This window comes from Leptomonas pyrrhocoris (genome assembly GCF_001293395.1).
Source record: "Leptomonas pyrrhocoris isolate H10 chromosome Unknown, whole genome shotgun sequence".
NCBI lineage: Eukaryota > Euglenozoa > Kinetoplastea > Trypanosomatida > Trypanosomatidae > Leptomonas > Leptomonas pyrrhocoris.
In genome coordinates this window covers 1,325,691-1,339,888 of record NW_015438359.1, presented here as the reverse complement: position 1 = coordinate 1,339,888, position 14,198 = coordinate 1,325,691, and the positions used below count along the sequence as shown (strand labels likewise).

At 58.6% G+C, this 14,198-nt stretch overlaps 3 protein-coding genes across 3 annotated transcripts; all 3 read left to right on the top strand.

Moving 5' to 3' along the window:
• Window positions 1-141: 141 nt before the first annotated feature.
• On the top strand, window positions 142-1,483 carry ABB37_02247 (tubulin-tyrosine ligase-like protein; the record flags this gene model as incomplete). Its single annotated transcript, XM_015799145.1, has 1 exon — window positions 142-1,483. Exon 1 carries the CDS (start codon window positions 254-256, stop codon window positions 1,481-1,483), a length of 1,230 nt encoding a protein of 409 aa, XP_015662623.1. The 5' UTR covers window positions 142-253.
• Window positions 1,484-1,987: 504 nt separating this feature from the next.
• Window positions 1,988-2,441, top strand: ABB37_02246 (hypothetical protein; the record flags this gene model as incomplete). The annotated part of the gene is made up of 1 exon (XM_015799144.1): window positions 1,988-2,441. The coding sequence occupies exon 1, from the start codon at window positions 2,061-2,063 to the stop codon at window positions 2,439-2,441; it is 381 nt and encodes a 126-aa protein (XP_015662622.1). The 5' UTR covers window positions 1,988-2,060.
• Window positions 2,442-3,006: 565 nt separating this feature from the next.
• On the top strand, window positions 3,007-14,187 carry ABB37_02245 (dynein heavy chain putativedynein heavy chain point mutation; the record flags this gene model as incomplete). The annotated part of the gene is made up of 1 exon (XM_015799143.1): window positions 3,007-14,187. Exon 1 carries the CDS (start codon window positions 3,532-3,534, stop codon window positions 14,185-14,187), a length of 10,656 nt encoding a protein of 3,551 aa, XP_015662621.1. The 5' UTR covers window positions 3,007-3,531.
• Between the last annotated feature and the right edge of the window lie 11 nt (window positions 14,188-14,198).

Sequence of the window (14,198 nt, the reverse complement as noted above, 5' to 3'; positions counted from 1 at the left end):
TTTCTTGTTGTTGTGCCGGATGCAAGCTAGCGGAGTCTGTGCAGCTAATCACCCTCGTGGAAACGACTCACTTTTCACTTATTACTTTTTTTCTTCTCTTTTCTTCTAAATTTTGCACATTTGTTGTCACGGTGCGTCCAAGGTTCTTGAACACTTATTCGTTTTCTTGGTGCGTGGAGACGCGGCTCACCACGAACAACTCACATGAAAGACGGGACAGAGACTCCACAGAAGTAGAAAGCGTATTACACGGATGCCTACATCTCCTACGTCTCCCGGCAGACGGGGATCGTACTTTCTCGGCTCCTCCACCTTCTCCGTGTATGAGGAAATGGCTCGACAGCTGCGTGAGGAGGGTTGGCGGCGCAAAAACGAAATGAACGTGGCCACTGCCGATCTCATCTTAGGCGATCGCTTTCAGATTCCGTACTCCCTTCTGCGAGGGGAGAGAATGGCGCTGTCCTCGCTGTTTCACGGCACGCGATGGATCAATTACTTCGAGGGTTCCCACCGACTGACGCTGAAGGCCTGCATGGTAAAGCTAATGAAAGAAACGGACACACAGTGGGCCAACTGGCTGCCTGAGTCGTACGCCATCGGCGGTGACCAGCTGAAGTGTGAAGACGAACGACAGGCGTTGCTCGAAGCCGTGGCAGCCCAGCCTGAGACCGTGTGGATTGTAAAGCCGAGCAGTGGGGCAAAGGGCCGTCGCATCGTTCTTCTGCACGCCGCGGACGTGCCGGAGTGGCTGGCGAGCCTGTCGGAATCTAGCAAAGCGATGTATGTGGTGCAGCGGTACGTGGAGCGCCCTCTGCTCCTCAGCCACAACCGCAAATTTGACATGCGTGTTTGGGTGCTGCTGATGAGTCCCTACAGCGTGTACGCCTACGCTCAAGCCAGCTGCCGAACCGCAAGTGCGTCGTACGACATGTCGGACATCCGCAATGTGCACGCTCATTTAACGAACCACTGTCTTCAAACGGACGCTGAACACTTTGGCGAATATGAAGAGGGCAATGAGATGTGGCTGCCGCAGCTGCAAGCATTTTTAACCTCCATAGGCAAGCCTCCCGACATCCTTGTGAGCACAATTTTGCCGCAGGTCTCGCAGCTCGTCACGCGCACGTTGGTGGCCATGATGCCAGAGATGGCTGTGCCGTCTACGGAATCCTACCGCTGCTTCCAGCTGTTCGGCTACGACATCATCCTGACGGAGGATCTCGAGGTGAAGCTGCTGGAGATCAACGGATCACCCGGCATCGCGGAGCGGCATTTGCAGCCTCTTGTGCGCAGCATGCGCGATATTTTAGGGGCCGACAGTAAGAGTAGCGCCGCTTCTACGCCTGTGGAGAACAACAAAAGTAACAGCAGCGTTGTGTCGCCGACGACATCGTCAAGGGATTGGCGCCTGGACGACGACGGGTTCGTGTTGCTGTGGAAAAAGGGCGACCCTGTGCCTCCCGGGCTGCTAGGTGTGAATTGAGCGGATTCATCTCCGGTTCACCGTACGCACCCGCACGTCTGCACGCTGCTCTTTTTATCGTTACTCCTTTCCGTTCGCGGGGTGCACATCAGCCGGGAAAGCAGCGGGTTTTTAACGAGCGCCCCCCTAAACCTTTTCCTCTCTCCCTGTCCTCGTTGGTGTCCAGCCGTTTGCTCCGTCGATGCACGAATCGAACAATTCGAATGGCTGACTTACCACCACTTCCATTTTGTATTCTCCCTGTCACGGCAATAAAGGTGATAATAACAGTAGTTCCACCTCTTCTTTCTCGTGTTTGACATCGCTGATACACGAATAGCACTGTTGGCACCCTCGACTTCGTATTTCTTTCTAGAGACTTGTTAGCCCGCGTCTTTCACCCACTTTCCTCCCCCACCCCCACCGCCACTTCTGTCCCCTTTGCTGCTGTTTATTTCCAACTTTCTCCAATCTGCGTTAACTCACACGTGACGACGTAATTCGAACGTCCGCGTGGGTACAACAGTCACGCACACACATCAGACACGCTTTGGGCGATCTTTGTTCCTTTCACCCTTTTAACTCGCTTAATAATTTAATGCCCGCGAAGCGCATCGCCCTCAAGCGGGCAGCAGAGCCGATTCAACCCGAGAAGGAATCCGCTGCGCCGTCTGCCGCACTCATTCCATCGACATCCGCCCCTGAACCGGAGACGCCGCCAAAGGTGATCATGTCGAAAGCCCAGCGCCGCAAACTGAAGAAGCCCCCGGTTGTAGTGACGACGGAGATGAAGGAGAAGGCTCGTGAGGAGAAGCGTGAGCAGCGCAAGTACCTCCGTATGATCAAGTCCAACGGTGCGCGGCGGAAAGTGGCAATATTTAACGCGAAGAGAGCGCGCGAAACGAATGCGAACGAGGAGGCGGTCAGCGCCTTTGATTCGGACTACCGCCCGCTGAAGAAGGGACGGCGCATGGAGTAAGCTCTTTCTTTCGCTCCGAAAGGACATCGCAAAGACACCGTCGTGCTGCACTTGGCAACCGACGCACTCACATTGCATTCTCCTCAACGTCTAGTTTTACGGGCTCACAGGTTTTCCCCCTTCACTCACGCCTTCTCTTTCGGAGAAGCTTTCAGGGTTCGGCTCGTACAGCTAGGTTTCTAATTGTGACTACTGAATTAACAAGAACAATGTCGTTCGATTGTTGTACTCACCCGAGTGTCTCTGTTGTCTCGGAAGCACGCACCATCACAGGGAGACTCTAACACCAGGGATACTACGTTGTGCACTCTGCTTCCTGTTCAGTATTTCGTACACAAGCGTTGCAAACTGCGCCTGCTCAGAAATGAGAGGTGGTTACGTAGGAAAAGCATAGTAGTTATCTAGAGAACGTACTCTCGCGCAAATGTCTCCTTCCGTGATTCATCAGAACGCTGGGCTTTCCTCCTCTCATTACCTCTTTCTTTCCTTCTCTACATCGTCTAACTTTATTTGTTTATTTACCTCTTTCTGCCTCCATTACACGCTCAAATTTCATTACAACTTAGTAGGTGTTCAGTTCTGACGCTCAGGACAGGGCACATTATTTTCTTTAGTGCTGCGTAAATATTTCTGCTTTGAAATTTGCAACGTGCGGCGAATCTATCAGTAGCCCCTGCGCTTTTGCTCTGTCGCATACACGCATAGCGCTTTGAGGTTCCATGTTTTTCGAGCGTTTTTTTTGTTGTTGTTTTCTCTTCTTTCTTTATGCGTCTGTGAGCGTAAAAACGAGACTTCTGCACGCACGCTTTTTGAACGTCTCCCGCAGCTGCTTCGTTTTCTCGCTCAGTTTTTTTTTTCTTTCCTCTCTGTACATAGAGCCCTTCCGCCCATTTGTGTGTGTTGCTTCGTGAATTGACAACAGAGAAGCACGCAACTGTGCGTTAGGTCGCTTTTTCTTTTCTTTTTTCAGTGCTTTGTTTTCGTCGGCAAGTTAACATTCTCTTTACTGGGAGTAGATTGGCAGGATCGTTGCGGCAGCAAGTCCCTTTCCTCTTTTTTTTTTCCCTGTAAACTCTGCAAGTCTCTTTCGATGAGTTCTTCTCCTAACTCCAACTGCCGTGGAGAGGGCTGCGATGACGATAAGCCGGACGCCCTGCGCGGGGTTGCGTCGAGTCAGCGCATGCGCGAGATGGAGGCGTTGTCGATGGAAACCCTGGCCATGCAGCGGTACGCCTACAACACACCGTCTAAGCTGCCACGTGGAGTCCGGCAGGCGGCACCCCCCACGCAGCACGGGTCGACCACAACGACGGGGCGTCGTCGACGCAGCGCAGATCCATGTTCTCCAGTCCACCCCGTGCGTGTGCCACGGACTATTACGCAGATGCTCGCACGCTCAGCGCGAGCGGCGGCGAAGGGGAAGGACGCTGTCAGCGGCGAGACCAAATCGACCACCACCGTCGCCAATGCCGCCGACTGCGCCGTGCACGAGCGTATCGGGCTTCTGTACCATCCGCTGGCCGCCATGCGCACCACGTTTGGCGAGTCAGAGATGGAGGCGCGTGGACGTCTTGCTGCCGGAAGCAACAGAGGAGGCGCTGCCGTCGTCCCCTCTGCGGAGCCGTCAATCACCTCTGCAAACTCTGCAGCGGACAAGGCGTACTTCGACCTCGCCGACTTCGATGCCGCCGAGGACGATCTCCACACCCCGGAGGAATGGGTCGCACTGGGGGGTGCAGAGGGCACTGCTGCCACGTCGCGCTTCTTCGATGCGGCGCACGGTGGCGGCGTGGTGTGGCGGGCCTGCCGGGTGACGGACTACGACGCGGCGCAGCGCCTCTTCTACGTGCGGTGGGCCGACGGTACCGGGCGGTGGACGCGCCGTCTCAATCTGCGCTTTGACGCCGAGGACGTGGCTCAGTGGGAGGACCGCGTGCGGCGCGCCGATGCCTACCGCACTGCCACGGAGGCGGCCATGCGGCAGGAGCTGTACCTGCAGTCCATTCCGGATGACTGCGTCACCCCGATCGACGACACGCAGGTGGAGCGGGTGCTGCGCTCCGTGGCCACGCGCTTCCCGGTGGCGCAGTTGCACGTCATTCAGCAAATGACGGAAGAGGCGGAGGCGTCGTACTACCGTGCTATGAAGATGGCCGTGCACACCTACAACATGCGAAGCGCCGCTGAGCAGCAGCGGCTGCAAGGAGCTGATCTCCCTCTCCCACCCATCCCGTCTCAGCCCTCTCTGCGAGGGCTGCGTGGGACCATTGACACGCCGGCGCCCAACTTCCAAGCCGCGCGCGCGTATCTCGCCGAGAACTGTTTCCAGGTGCACGCCCTCATTCAAGATACGCTGCACAGCGTCCATAACTTGTGGAGCAACTACAGCGGTTACCTTCTGTGCGCCATGAACTACGCCCCCTCCGCGCTGCCGCTGCAGCTGACCGTCTTCGTTGCCGGGCAGGAAGAGCACGCCACAACAGTGGGTGATCGTCTGCGGGGCGAGTGGTCGTCCACGGTGCAGTCGACGGTGCAAAACAACCTCGACGCCTACTTCAACTTTTACGAGGACAAGATGGAACGCTACATTGCCAGCCGCATGTTTCGCTTTGTGCAACTCGTCAACGTCATGATGAACACGCAACTGCGCGCGCTTGTCGTGCAGTCGTTGCAGTCGTACGCGGTTTACTTGGAGAGCTTCCGCGCGAAGGCCGACGTTGCGGAGGAGGAGACGGAAATTGCAGAGCTTCCTGAAGACGTGGCGGAGCAGGCCTACTGGGCAGAGCGTGTCGCTACACTGGAGGCGCATCAGTCAGCAGAGGTCGGCTCTCCGGCAGCGACAGCGGCGAGAGCGGTAGCAACGGGCAAATCAAAAGGTGCCACAGCGTCGTCGAAGAAGGCAGCGGACGAGGAGGCTCCCGCGGTGGAGCACCTTCTCTGGAGCGTCGGCACCTACCAGCCTGAGGTGCCCTACACACGGCGTGTGGTGAACCTCATCCAAAACGTAAACGGTCTGCGCCCTCTCTTTTTCACGAAGCTAACGGTGTCGACGAGGGTGGGAATTGTCTTCACGCCGGCTATCTCCGACATCGAGGACAGCGTGTTGGATGTGCTGGACCGCTGCCTCACGCACAGCGGCAAGGTGGCCGCCATGGGCGACCAGCTCTTCCCGCTCCTGGAGCTGGCGCCGCAGTACGTGCACATCGTCGCACCCGATGAGGCCGAGGTGGTCGAAGTGCGCGAGCGTGTTTTGGCGGTGCTGCAGAGCAACTGCGCCGCCCCGCAGCAGCTGTTGCAGATGTATAAAGAATTTGAGTACGCCGCTACCGTTGATGTGCAGGCGATGGTGGAGCACACACTCCGCTACGTGGACCAGCTGGAGGAGGTGGAGCTCCTGTTTGGGCGGCTCTTGCGCGACCGCCGTCGACTGACGGAGCGGACGCCGGACACGGTGAAGTTTGAGCTCTACAACGTGGACTGCCGCGGACTGAAGGAGGCGCTGAGCGCCAAGATGGCGCAGCTGCAGCTGGCCCTCTTAGAGGCAGTGGCGGCCAAACTGGCGGAGGAGTGTGCAGATGTGGTGGCGGCCTACAACGCGATTTACGAGCCGCTGGCGGTGGACCCCACCACGCCCGAGGAGCTGCAGACGATGCGCAGCACCCTCGACGGCGTCGCCGCGCGCGAGGCGGAGATTCAGCAAGTCTTTCAGCACGTCACGGCGGGCAACGAGCTGCTGCTGCGCTTCAGCTACTTGGTGCCACAGGAAGACTTTGTGCAGTATTGGGAGGCCTACGAATGGCCCAAGAAGTTGGCGCAGTTCGTTGAGGACCGCAACTTTCGTGCGAAGGAGTACCGGGCGGTGTTTATTCAGCAACTGCGCGAGAACTCCGAGCAGCTGTCGTACTCCATCATGCAGCTGGCCGCCAACGTGGAGGACTTCTCTCACCTCGGCGACGACGCGCGTGCCGATGAGTACTACGAGCGTGCTCGTGGCATCGACGCGGCCATTCAAGCCAGCAAAGCTTCCATCAGCCTCTACTCGAGTCACGAGGAGCTGTTCGGCATGACCGCCACGCAGTACCCCCAACTCAAGGAGATCCAGCAGCATTTTGAGCCGTACTTTGCGCTGTGGGAAATTGTGTGCCACTTTAACGCCGAGACGGAGCGCTGGATGAGCTCGAAGATCGTCTCCCTCACGCCGTCCGACGTTGATCAGAAGATGACGGACTGGATGAAGCGGGTGGCGGTGCTGTCCAAGAAGATTAAGGAGCCAGAGCCGAGCGAAGTCACGCGCCAGCTGCGGGCCAACATGGAACAGTTCAAGCCGCTCGTGCCGCTCCTTTACGCATTGCGCAGCCACTTGCAGGCAACTCACTGGCGCGCCATCTACCAGCAATGCGGCGTCCCGCGGGAGCAGCAGGGCTTCGGCCCAGGCGGCATCGACAACAACGATCAACGCGCCCTCTCCGAGTTTGTGCAGCTGGGCATGATGGAGCACCTGCCGCAGGTGGAGGCCATCGCCTCAGCCGCGCAGAAGTCGTACGAGCTAGAGACGGAGCTGATGAACATGGAGACGGAGTGGAAGCGGCTTGTGTTTGACATGGAGCCATACCAAGACACCTTCAAGCTGAAGGCCAACGACGCCATGCAACTCACCTTGGACGAGCACATCCTCAAGACGCAGTCTATGCTAGGCAAGCCGACGGTGCGGCAGACGCCAGCCCTGCAAGCCCGCGTGTCACAGTGGGAAAAGCAGCTGGACAACATTCAATGCACGATGGACGAGTGGTTCCGCTGCCAAGGTACGTGGGCCTACCTCGAGCCCATTTTCGTCTCTGCCGATATCTCGCGCAGTCTGCCAGCGGAGAAGAAGATGTTTGTTGACATCGACACAACGTGGCACGCCGTGATGGAGCGGACCCGATCGACGCCGCAGATTCTGACGCGCTGCCAAGACGAGACACTCTTCAAGGCGCTGACCAGCGCCAACGCAACCTTGGAAATCATTCTGCGGAAGCTTCAGCAGTTCCTCGAGACGAAGCGCATGGCCTTCCCGCGCTTCTACTTTATTTCCAATGAGGAGCTGTTACAGATCCTGTCCGATAGCCGCGACCCGTACCTCGTGCAGCCCTACCTGTGCAAGTGCTTCGAGGGCGTCAAGTCACTGACCTTTGCGGACCACCACGACATGGTGGGCATGGAGTCCGCTGAGGGAGAGCGGGTGCCGTTCACGCGCAAAGTCAACCCGAGCGACCACCACAACCAAGTGGAGTTGTGGCTGCAGGCGGTCGAGACGGTGATGAAGGATTCGGTTCGAGAACAATTGCGGCAGGCGATCCAAGAGTACTCCGAGCAGAAGCGCACCGACTTTATTCGTGCCTGGCCGGGTCAGGTGGTGCTTGCGGTGTGCTCGCTCTTCTGGACGATGGAGGCGACGCAGGCCATGGCGGAGAACGGCACGGGGGGACTCATCACCTACCATGAGAAGTGCGCTGCTCAGATGGACGACCTCATCGTGCTCGTGCGGGATAGCGGACTGGGTGTGGTGCAGCGCTTCACCCTGGAGGCGTTGGTGGTGATCGAGGTGCACTCGAAAGACATCATTCGTATGCTGGGCGAAAAAGGCGTCGACTCACCGACGAGCTTCGATTGGCTTTCGCAGCTGCGGTATTACTGGGACGAGGATCACCTCATAGTGCAACAGATCAACGCTTCGCTGCGCTACGGCTACGAGTACCTCGGCAACACTGGCCGTCTCGTCATCACGCCTCTGACAGATCGCTGCTACCGCACCCTGCTGGGGGCGTTGCACTTGAACTACGGTGGGGCACCCGAGGGCCCTGCCGGCACGGGTAAGACGGAAACCACGAAGGACCTTGCAAAGGCGCTGGGGAAGTACTGCGTCGTGTACAACTGCTCCGACCAGATCTCTGCAAAGGACATGGCGAAGCTGTTCAAAGGCCTCACCCAGGCCGGCGCCTGGGGCTGCTTCGATGAGTTCAACCGCATTGAGATTCAGGTGCTGTCTGTCATCGCGCAGCAGATCGCGACGATCCAGGAAGCCGTGATTCAGAAGCGGCCGGAGTTTGTCTTCGAGGGAGCTCAGATTCGCTTGGATCCCGGGTGCGCCATCTTCATCACCATGAACCCTGGCTACGCAGGACGCGCAGAGCTGCCGGACAACCTGAAGGCACTGTTCCGTCCTGTTGCTATGATGGTGCCAAACTACGCGATGATCGGCGAGATCCAGCTTTACTCGTACGGCTTCCTGCACGGCAAGGTGCTGTCTGAGAAGATCGTGGCGACGTACCGACTCTGTTCTGAGCAGCTCTCTTCACAGGACCACTACGACTACGGCATGCGTGCGGTGAAGACGGTGCTGACCGCTGCTGGACGGCTCAAGCGGACGTATCCGGACGAGGACGAGATGGTGCTCATGCTGCGCTCTATTCAGGACGTCAACCTCCCCAAGTTTCTCTCGCAGGACGTGGAGCTCTTCAAAGGCATCATCTCCGACCTCTTCCCTGGCGTGCAGCTCCCCGTGCCGGACTACGTGGACATGCATCAGGCGCTGCTCAGCGTGACGGCGCAGGACAACCTGCAGCTCACGCCGTACTTTGAGACGAAGGTGTACCAGACCTACGAGATGATTTGCGTGCGCCACGGTATGATGCTAGTGGGGTTTTCCTACGGCGGCAAAACAAAAGGTCTGCAATCCCTCGCAGCGGCGCTGGGTGTAATGGAGCAGGCGAACAAGTCGGAGCACCGTGCCCGCATGATCACCATCAACCCGAAGTCTGTCACGATGGCGCAGCTTTACGGCAAGGTTGAATTGTCAGGGGAATGGACGGACGGCATCTTGTCCAGCCGCTTCCGCCAGCTCGCGCAGGACACATCCGAGGACCGTGTGTGGCTGGTGCTGGACGGCCCGGTGGACGCGGTGTGGATTGAGAACATGAACACCGTGCTGGACGACAACAAGAAGCTGTGCCTGCAGAACGGCGACATCATTCCGATGTCAAAGCGCATGAACCTCGTCTTTGAGGTGCAGGATCTCGCCCACGCTTCACCGGCCACGGTGTCACGTTGCGGCATGGTGTACGTCGAACCGCAGTCGCTGGGGTGGGCGTGTCTGATGGACTCCTATCTGCACACGCTACCGCCGTACATGACGGAGGGCGAGGCTGGCGACCTCGCCGAGACGTTACGGTCGTTGGTGGACGCGGTAATGGCAGGCGCTCTCGAGGTTGCACGGAAGCACACCTCCTCGATTATCCCACAAAGCGCCAGCACTCTGGTAGCGAGCTGCATTAAATTGCTGTCCAGCTTTGTCGACAGCTTCGACGAAGAGGAGGCGCTGGAGAAGATTGGCGGAGATGCAAAGCAGCACGCGCGCAACATGGTGATGCGAGTGGAGGGCTGGTTCATCTTTTCGCTGGTGTGGTCCGTCGGTGGCTGCCTCGATCATAAGGACCGCGAGGTCTTTAGCGCCGCCCTGCATGAGCTGCTGGCAGAGGAGTCGGCAGCGCGGCACAAGTTCACGCTGCCGCTGCCTGACAAGGCAACGTCGTTCTTCGAGGTTCGCCTAGAGGACGGTGCAGAAGTGCGCTTCGTGAGCTGGCAGGACCTCGTACCGGAGCTGCGTATCCCCGAGGAGAGCGAGTACCAGGACATCATTGTGCCTACGATGGATACGGCAAAGTACTCCTTCCTGGTGCATCTCATGATACGCAACATGCATCCTGCCATGCTGGTTGGCGACACGGGCACCGGCAAGACGATTATGATGAAGGCACTCCTTCAGAGTCTGCCAAAGGACGGCTACTCGCTGAACACGATTCAGTTCTCTGCAAAAACCTCGGCAAACCACCTCCAGCGCCTCATCGACGGCAACTGCGAGAAGCGGCGCAAAGGCTTCTACGGCCCGCCCTTAAACAAAAAGATGGTCATCTTCATCGACGACACGAACCTGCCGCAGCTGGAAGAGTACGGCGCACAGCCGCCAGTGGAGCTGCTCCGGCAGTACCTCGACCACGGCGGGTGGTATCAGCACAGTAAGGACGGCATCGAGTTCCGCCACCTGGTGGATGCGCTGCTGCTGTGTGCGATGGGGCCGCCAGGTGGAGGCCGCAACGTCATTACGCAGCGTTTCAGCCGGCACTTCAACGTCTTCAGCGTGCCGTCCTTCGACGAAGCCACGTTGACCACCATCTTTGGTCGCTTGTCAGATTGGATTCTTTCGCGTGGCTTCCCGACAAGCTTGCGGTCGCTGAGTGGCCCGCTCGTTGCGGCTACCGTCGAGCTGTACACGACGCTGGTGGACAACTTGAAGCCGTCGCCGGAGAAGTCGCATTACACCTTCAATTTGCGTGATGTGAGCAAAGTGTTTCAAGGGATGGATATGGTCTACGCCCCTCGCATCAAGGACGAGCTGTGCCTCGCGCAGCTCTGGATGCATGAGGTGTCGCGCGCCTTCGCCGACCGCTTCACCGACGACATCGATACAGCGTGGTTCCACGAGCAGGCGAGTAAGACGTGCGTGCGCCACTTCAGGATGACTGTCCGCCCCACCAACGAGGACGGCAGCCCGCTTCTCTTCTCAACCCTCTCGAACGAGGAGGGGCAGTACGAGCGTATCACCGACGTCGCCGCCGCGCGCACGACGCTGGAGCAGAAGCAGGACCTCTACAACGTCGGCTCGCGCACCGGCGAGCTCAACCTTGTCGTCTTCAACTACGTGCTGGAGCACGTGGCACGCATCAGCCGAGTGTTGCTCCAGCCCGGCGGCCACTTGATGCTCATCGGCGTCGGCGGCAGCGGGCGACGCAGCTGTGCGCGACTTGCCGCCTACATCCAGGAGTGCGACTACCGCACCACCACACCAGCCAAGGACTACGACCACAGCGACTTCCTTGACGACGTCCGTCAGCTCCTCCTGCAGACGGGGCAGAAAGGCTACTCGACCGCCTTCGTGCTGGCCGACTCGCAGATCGTTTCGGAGACTTTCTTGGAGGACATCTGCAGCCTCTTAAACACCGGTGAGATTCCGGGGTTGTGGGACACGAAGCAGGACCGCGACGCCTACGAGACAGCCCTCACCTCCCTGCGCGACCTTGGCCGCGGCCTCGGCCGGCCGGACACGATTGAAGCCCTGCAGGCGCTTTTTGTGGAGCGCTGCCGCAAGCACCTCCACCTCGTCTTGTGCTTCTCGCCGCTCGGTTCGGTGCTGCGGGAGCGGCTGCGTAAGTTCCCATCGTTGGTGAACTGCTCCACCATCGACTGGTTTAGAGAGTGGCCCGAGGACGGCCTGCGCTCCGTCGCCGCCCGCTTCCTCGCTGACGTCGACCTGACAGAGACGGAGCGGACGTCGATTCGGGAGATGTTTGTGCAGTACCAACAGGAGGTGCGCGAGCTCGGACGGGTGTACTTTGCCGAAGCCCGCCAGCAGACCTACGTGACGCCCACCTCGTACCTGGATCTTCTCTCGACCTTTGGCCGCATGCTGGCGGAGCGGCGATCAGCACTGACGGCGCAGCGCGATCGCTACGTCAACGGCTTGCGTCAGCTGCGTAAGACGGAGGACCAGGTTGAGGTGATGCAGCAGGAACTCGCGCGCCTTCAGCCGGAGCTTGCAACGAAGCAGGCAGAGACAGACAAGCTCATTCAACAGGTAGAGGCAGAGAGCAAAATTGCCGAGGATCAGAAGGCGGTGGTGGCAGTGGACGAGGCAGCGGCGAACACGCAGGCGGCGGCCGCGAAGAAAATCAAGGATGCCTCGCAGGAGAAGGTGGACGAGGCACAGCCACTGGTGGAGCGGGCGGAGCGCGCGGTGCAGGACCTCGACCCCAAGGCGCTGCAAGAGGTGAAGGCGCTCAAGACGCCGCCGCAAGGCGTGAAGTTCGTCACTGAGGTGCTGTGCACGCTGCTGGGCGGTAACTTCAAGCCGAAGCCGGTGCGCGACCCACAAACAGGCAAGATGAGCACCCCGTACTGGGAGCACGCCAAACTGACGCTTCTGACAGGCGAATTCAAGAACATTCTACTCACCTCGTACCCCGACATTGTGGATAACGCGCCGGACTCGCAAATTGAGGAGGTGAGGAAAAAGATGCGAAATGACATGTTCAAGATGGAGAACATTCGCAAGACCTCGGTCGCGCTCATCGGCGTCGCCACTTACATTCAGGCTGTCGTGGAATACTACAAGCAGAACAAGGTCATCAAGCCCTTGCTCGCGCAGGCCGCGGCCGCACAGGCGGAGTACGATGAAGCGATGGTGGGTCTCAAAGCCAAGAAGGAGGAGCTGCGCATCATTACAGAAAAACTGCAGTCTCTGACGGACCACCTGGACAAGGTCAACAAAGACAAGCAGGTGCTGGAAGATCGCGTGAAGGACACTGACACGAAGCTGACACGAGCCAAGAAACTCATCGAGGGCCTCGGTGGCGAGAAGGCTCGCTTTGAACACGAGGCGGAGCGTTACGAGGAGGAGCTGAAGTACGTTGTGGGCAACGTCATCGTGAGCGCTGGTGTGGTGGCGTACATGGGACCGTTTCTGCACAAGTACCGTCTGCAGATGACGCAGCGGTGGCGCGACACGTGTGCGGCGCAGGGGTTGCGTGTGTCGGCTGACTACGCCTTTGCCAAGTTCTGCGGCAGCCCCATAGAAATTCAGGAATGGAAGCTGCAGCAGTTGCCTTCTGACCCCTTCTCCGTCGACAATGCTGTCATTCTCAGCAACTCAAGTCGCTGGCCGCTGCTCGTGGATCCACAGCAGCAGGCAAACACGTGGATCCGCAACCGCGAGCGCGACAACGAGCTCGTCGTCGTGCGTCTTTCAGAGAAGGACTACTTGCGCACCATCCGTCAGGCAATCATCGATGGCCGGCCCGTTCTGCTCGAAAACGTCGAGGAGACTCTTGACCCAATGCTGGAGAACCTTTTGCTGAGGCAGCTGACCAAAGAAGGCGGCATGTGGGTCATGCACCTTGGCGAGCCAGTGGAGTGGAACGAAAATTTCCGCTTCTACATGACCACGAAGCTGCCACGGCCGCATTATCTGCCGGAAGTGAGTGCGAAGGTGACACTGATCAACTTCCGCATTACGGAGCAAGGTCTGCAGGACCAACTGTTGCAGCGTGTGATGCTGACAGAGCGCCGCGAGGTGGAGGAAAAAAAGCAGGCATTGACACTGGAGGCCGCCGCGAACCAGGCGGGTCTGAAGGCCACGGAAGACCGCATTCTCGCCATTCTCTCCACGCAAGGCAACATCCTTGAGAGCGAGGAGGCTATTGAGGAGCTCGACAGCTCCAAGGAACAGAGCGACCGCATTGCGAAGCGGCAGGAGGAGATTGAGGCGATGGAGCGCATTAGTGATCGCACGCGCAACATGTTCATACCTGTTGCTCACCTCGGAGCCATTCTGTTCTTCTGCGTCACGGAGCTCGCCAACATCGATCCTATGTACCAAAACTCGCTGCAGTCCTACATGTCCATCTTCCAGGAGGCGTTGATGAACAGCGCCAAGTCGAGCGAGGTGGAAGAGCGCACCGAGGCCATCAACACCACCTTCAAGCGCAGTCTGTACCAGCGAATTTGCCGGTCCCTCTTCGCGCGAGATCAGCTGCTCTTCTCCTTCACCATGTCGCTCAAGATCTACGATGTGGACCCGACGCTGTTGCGCTGGGTGCTGATGGGCGACTTCGAGGAGGAAGACCACCACGCCGTGCCGAACCCTTTCACGTGACTGCCGGAGTT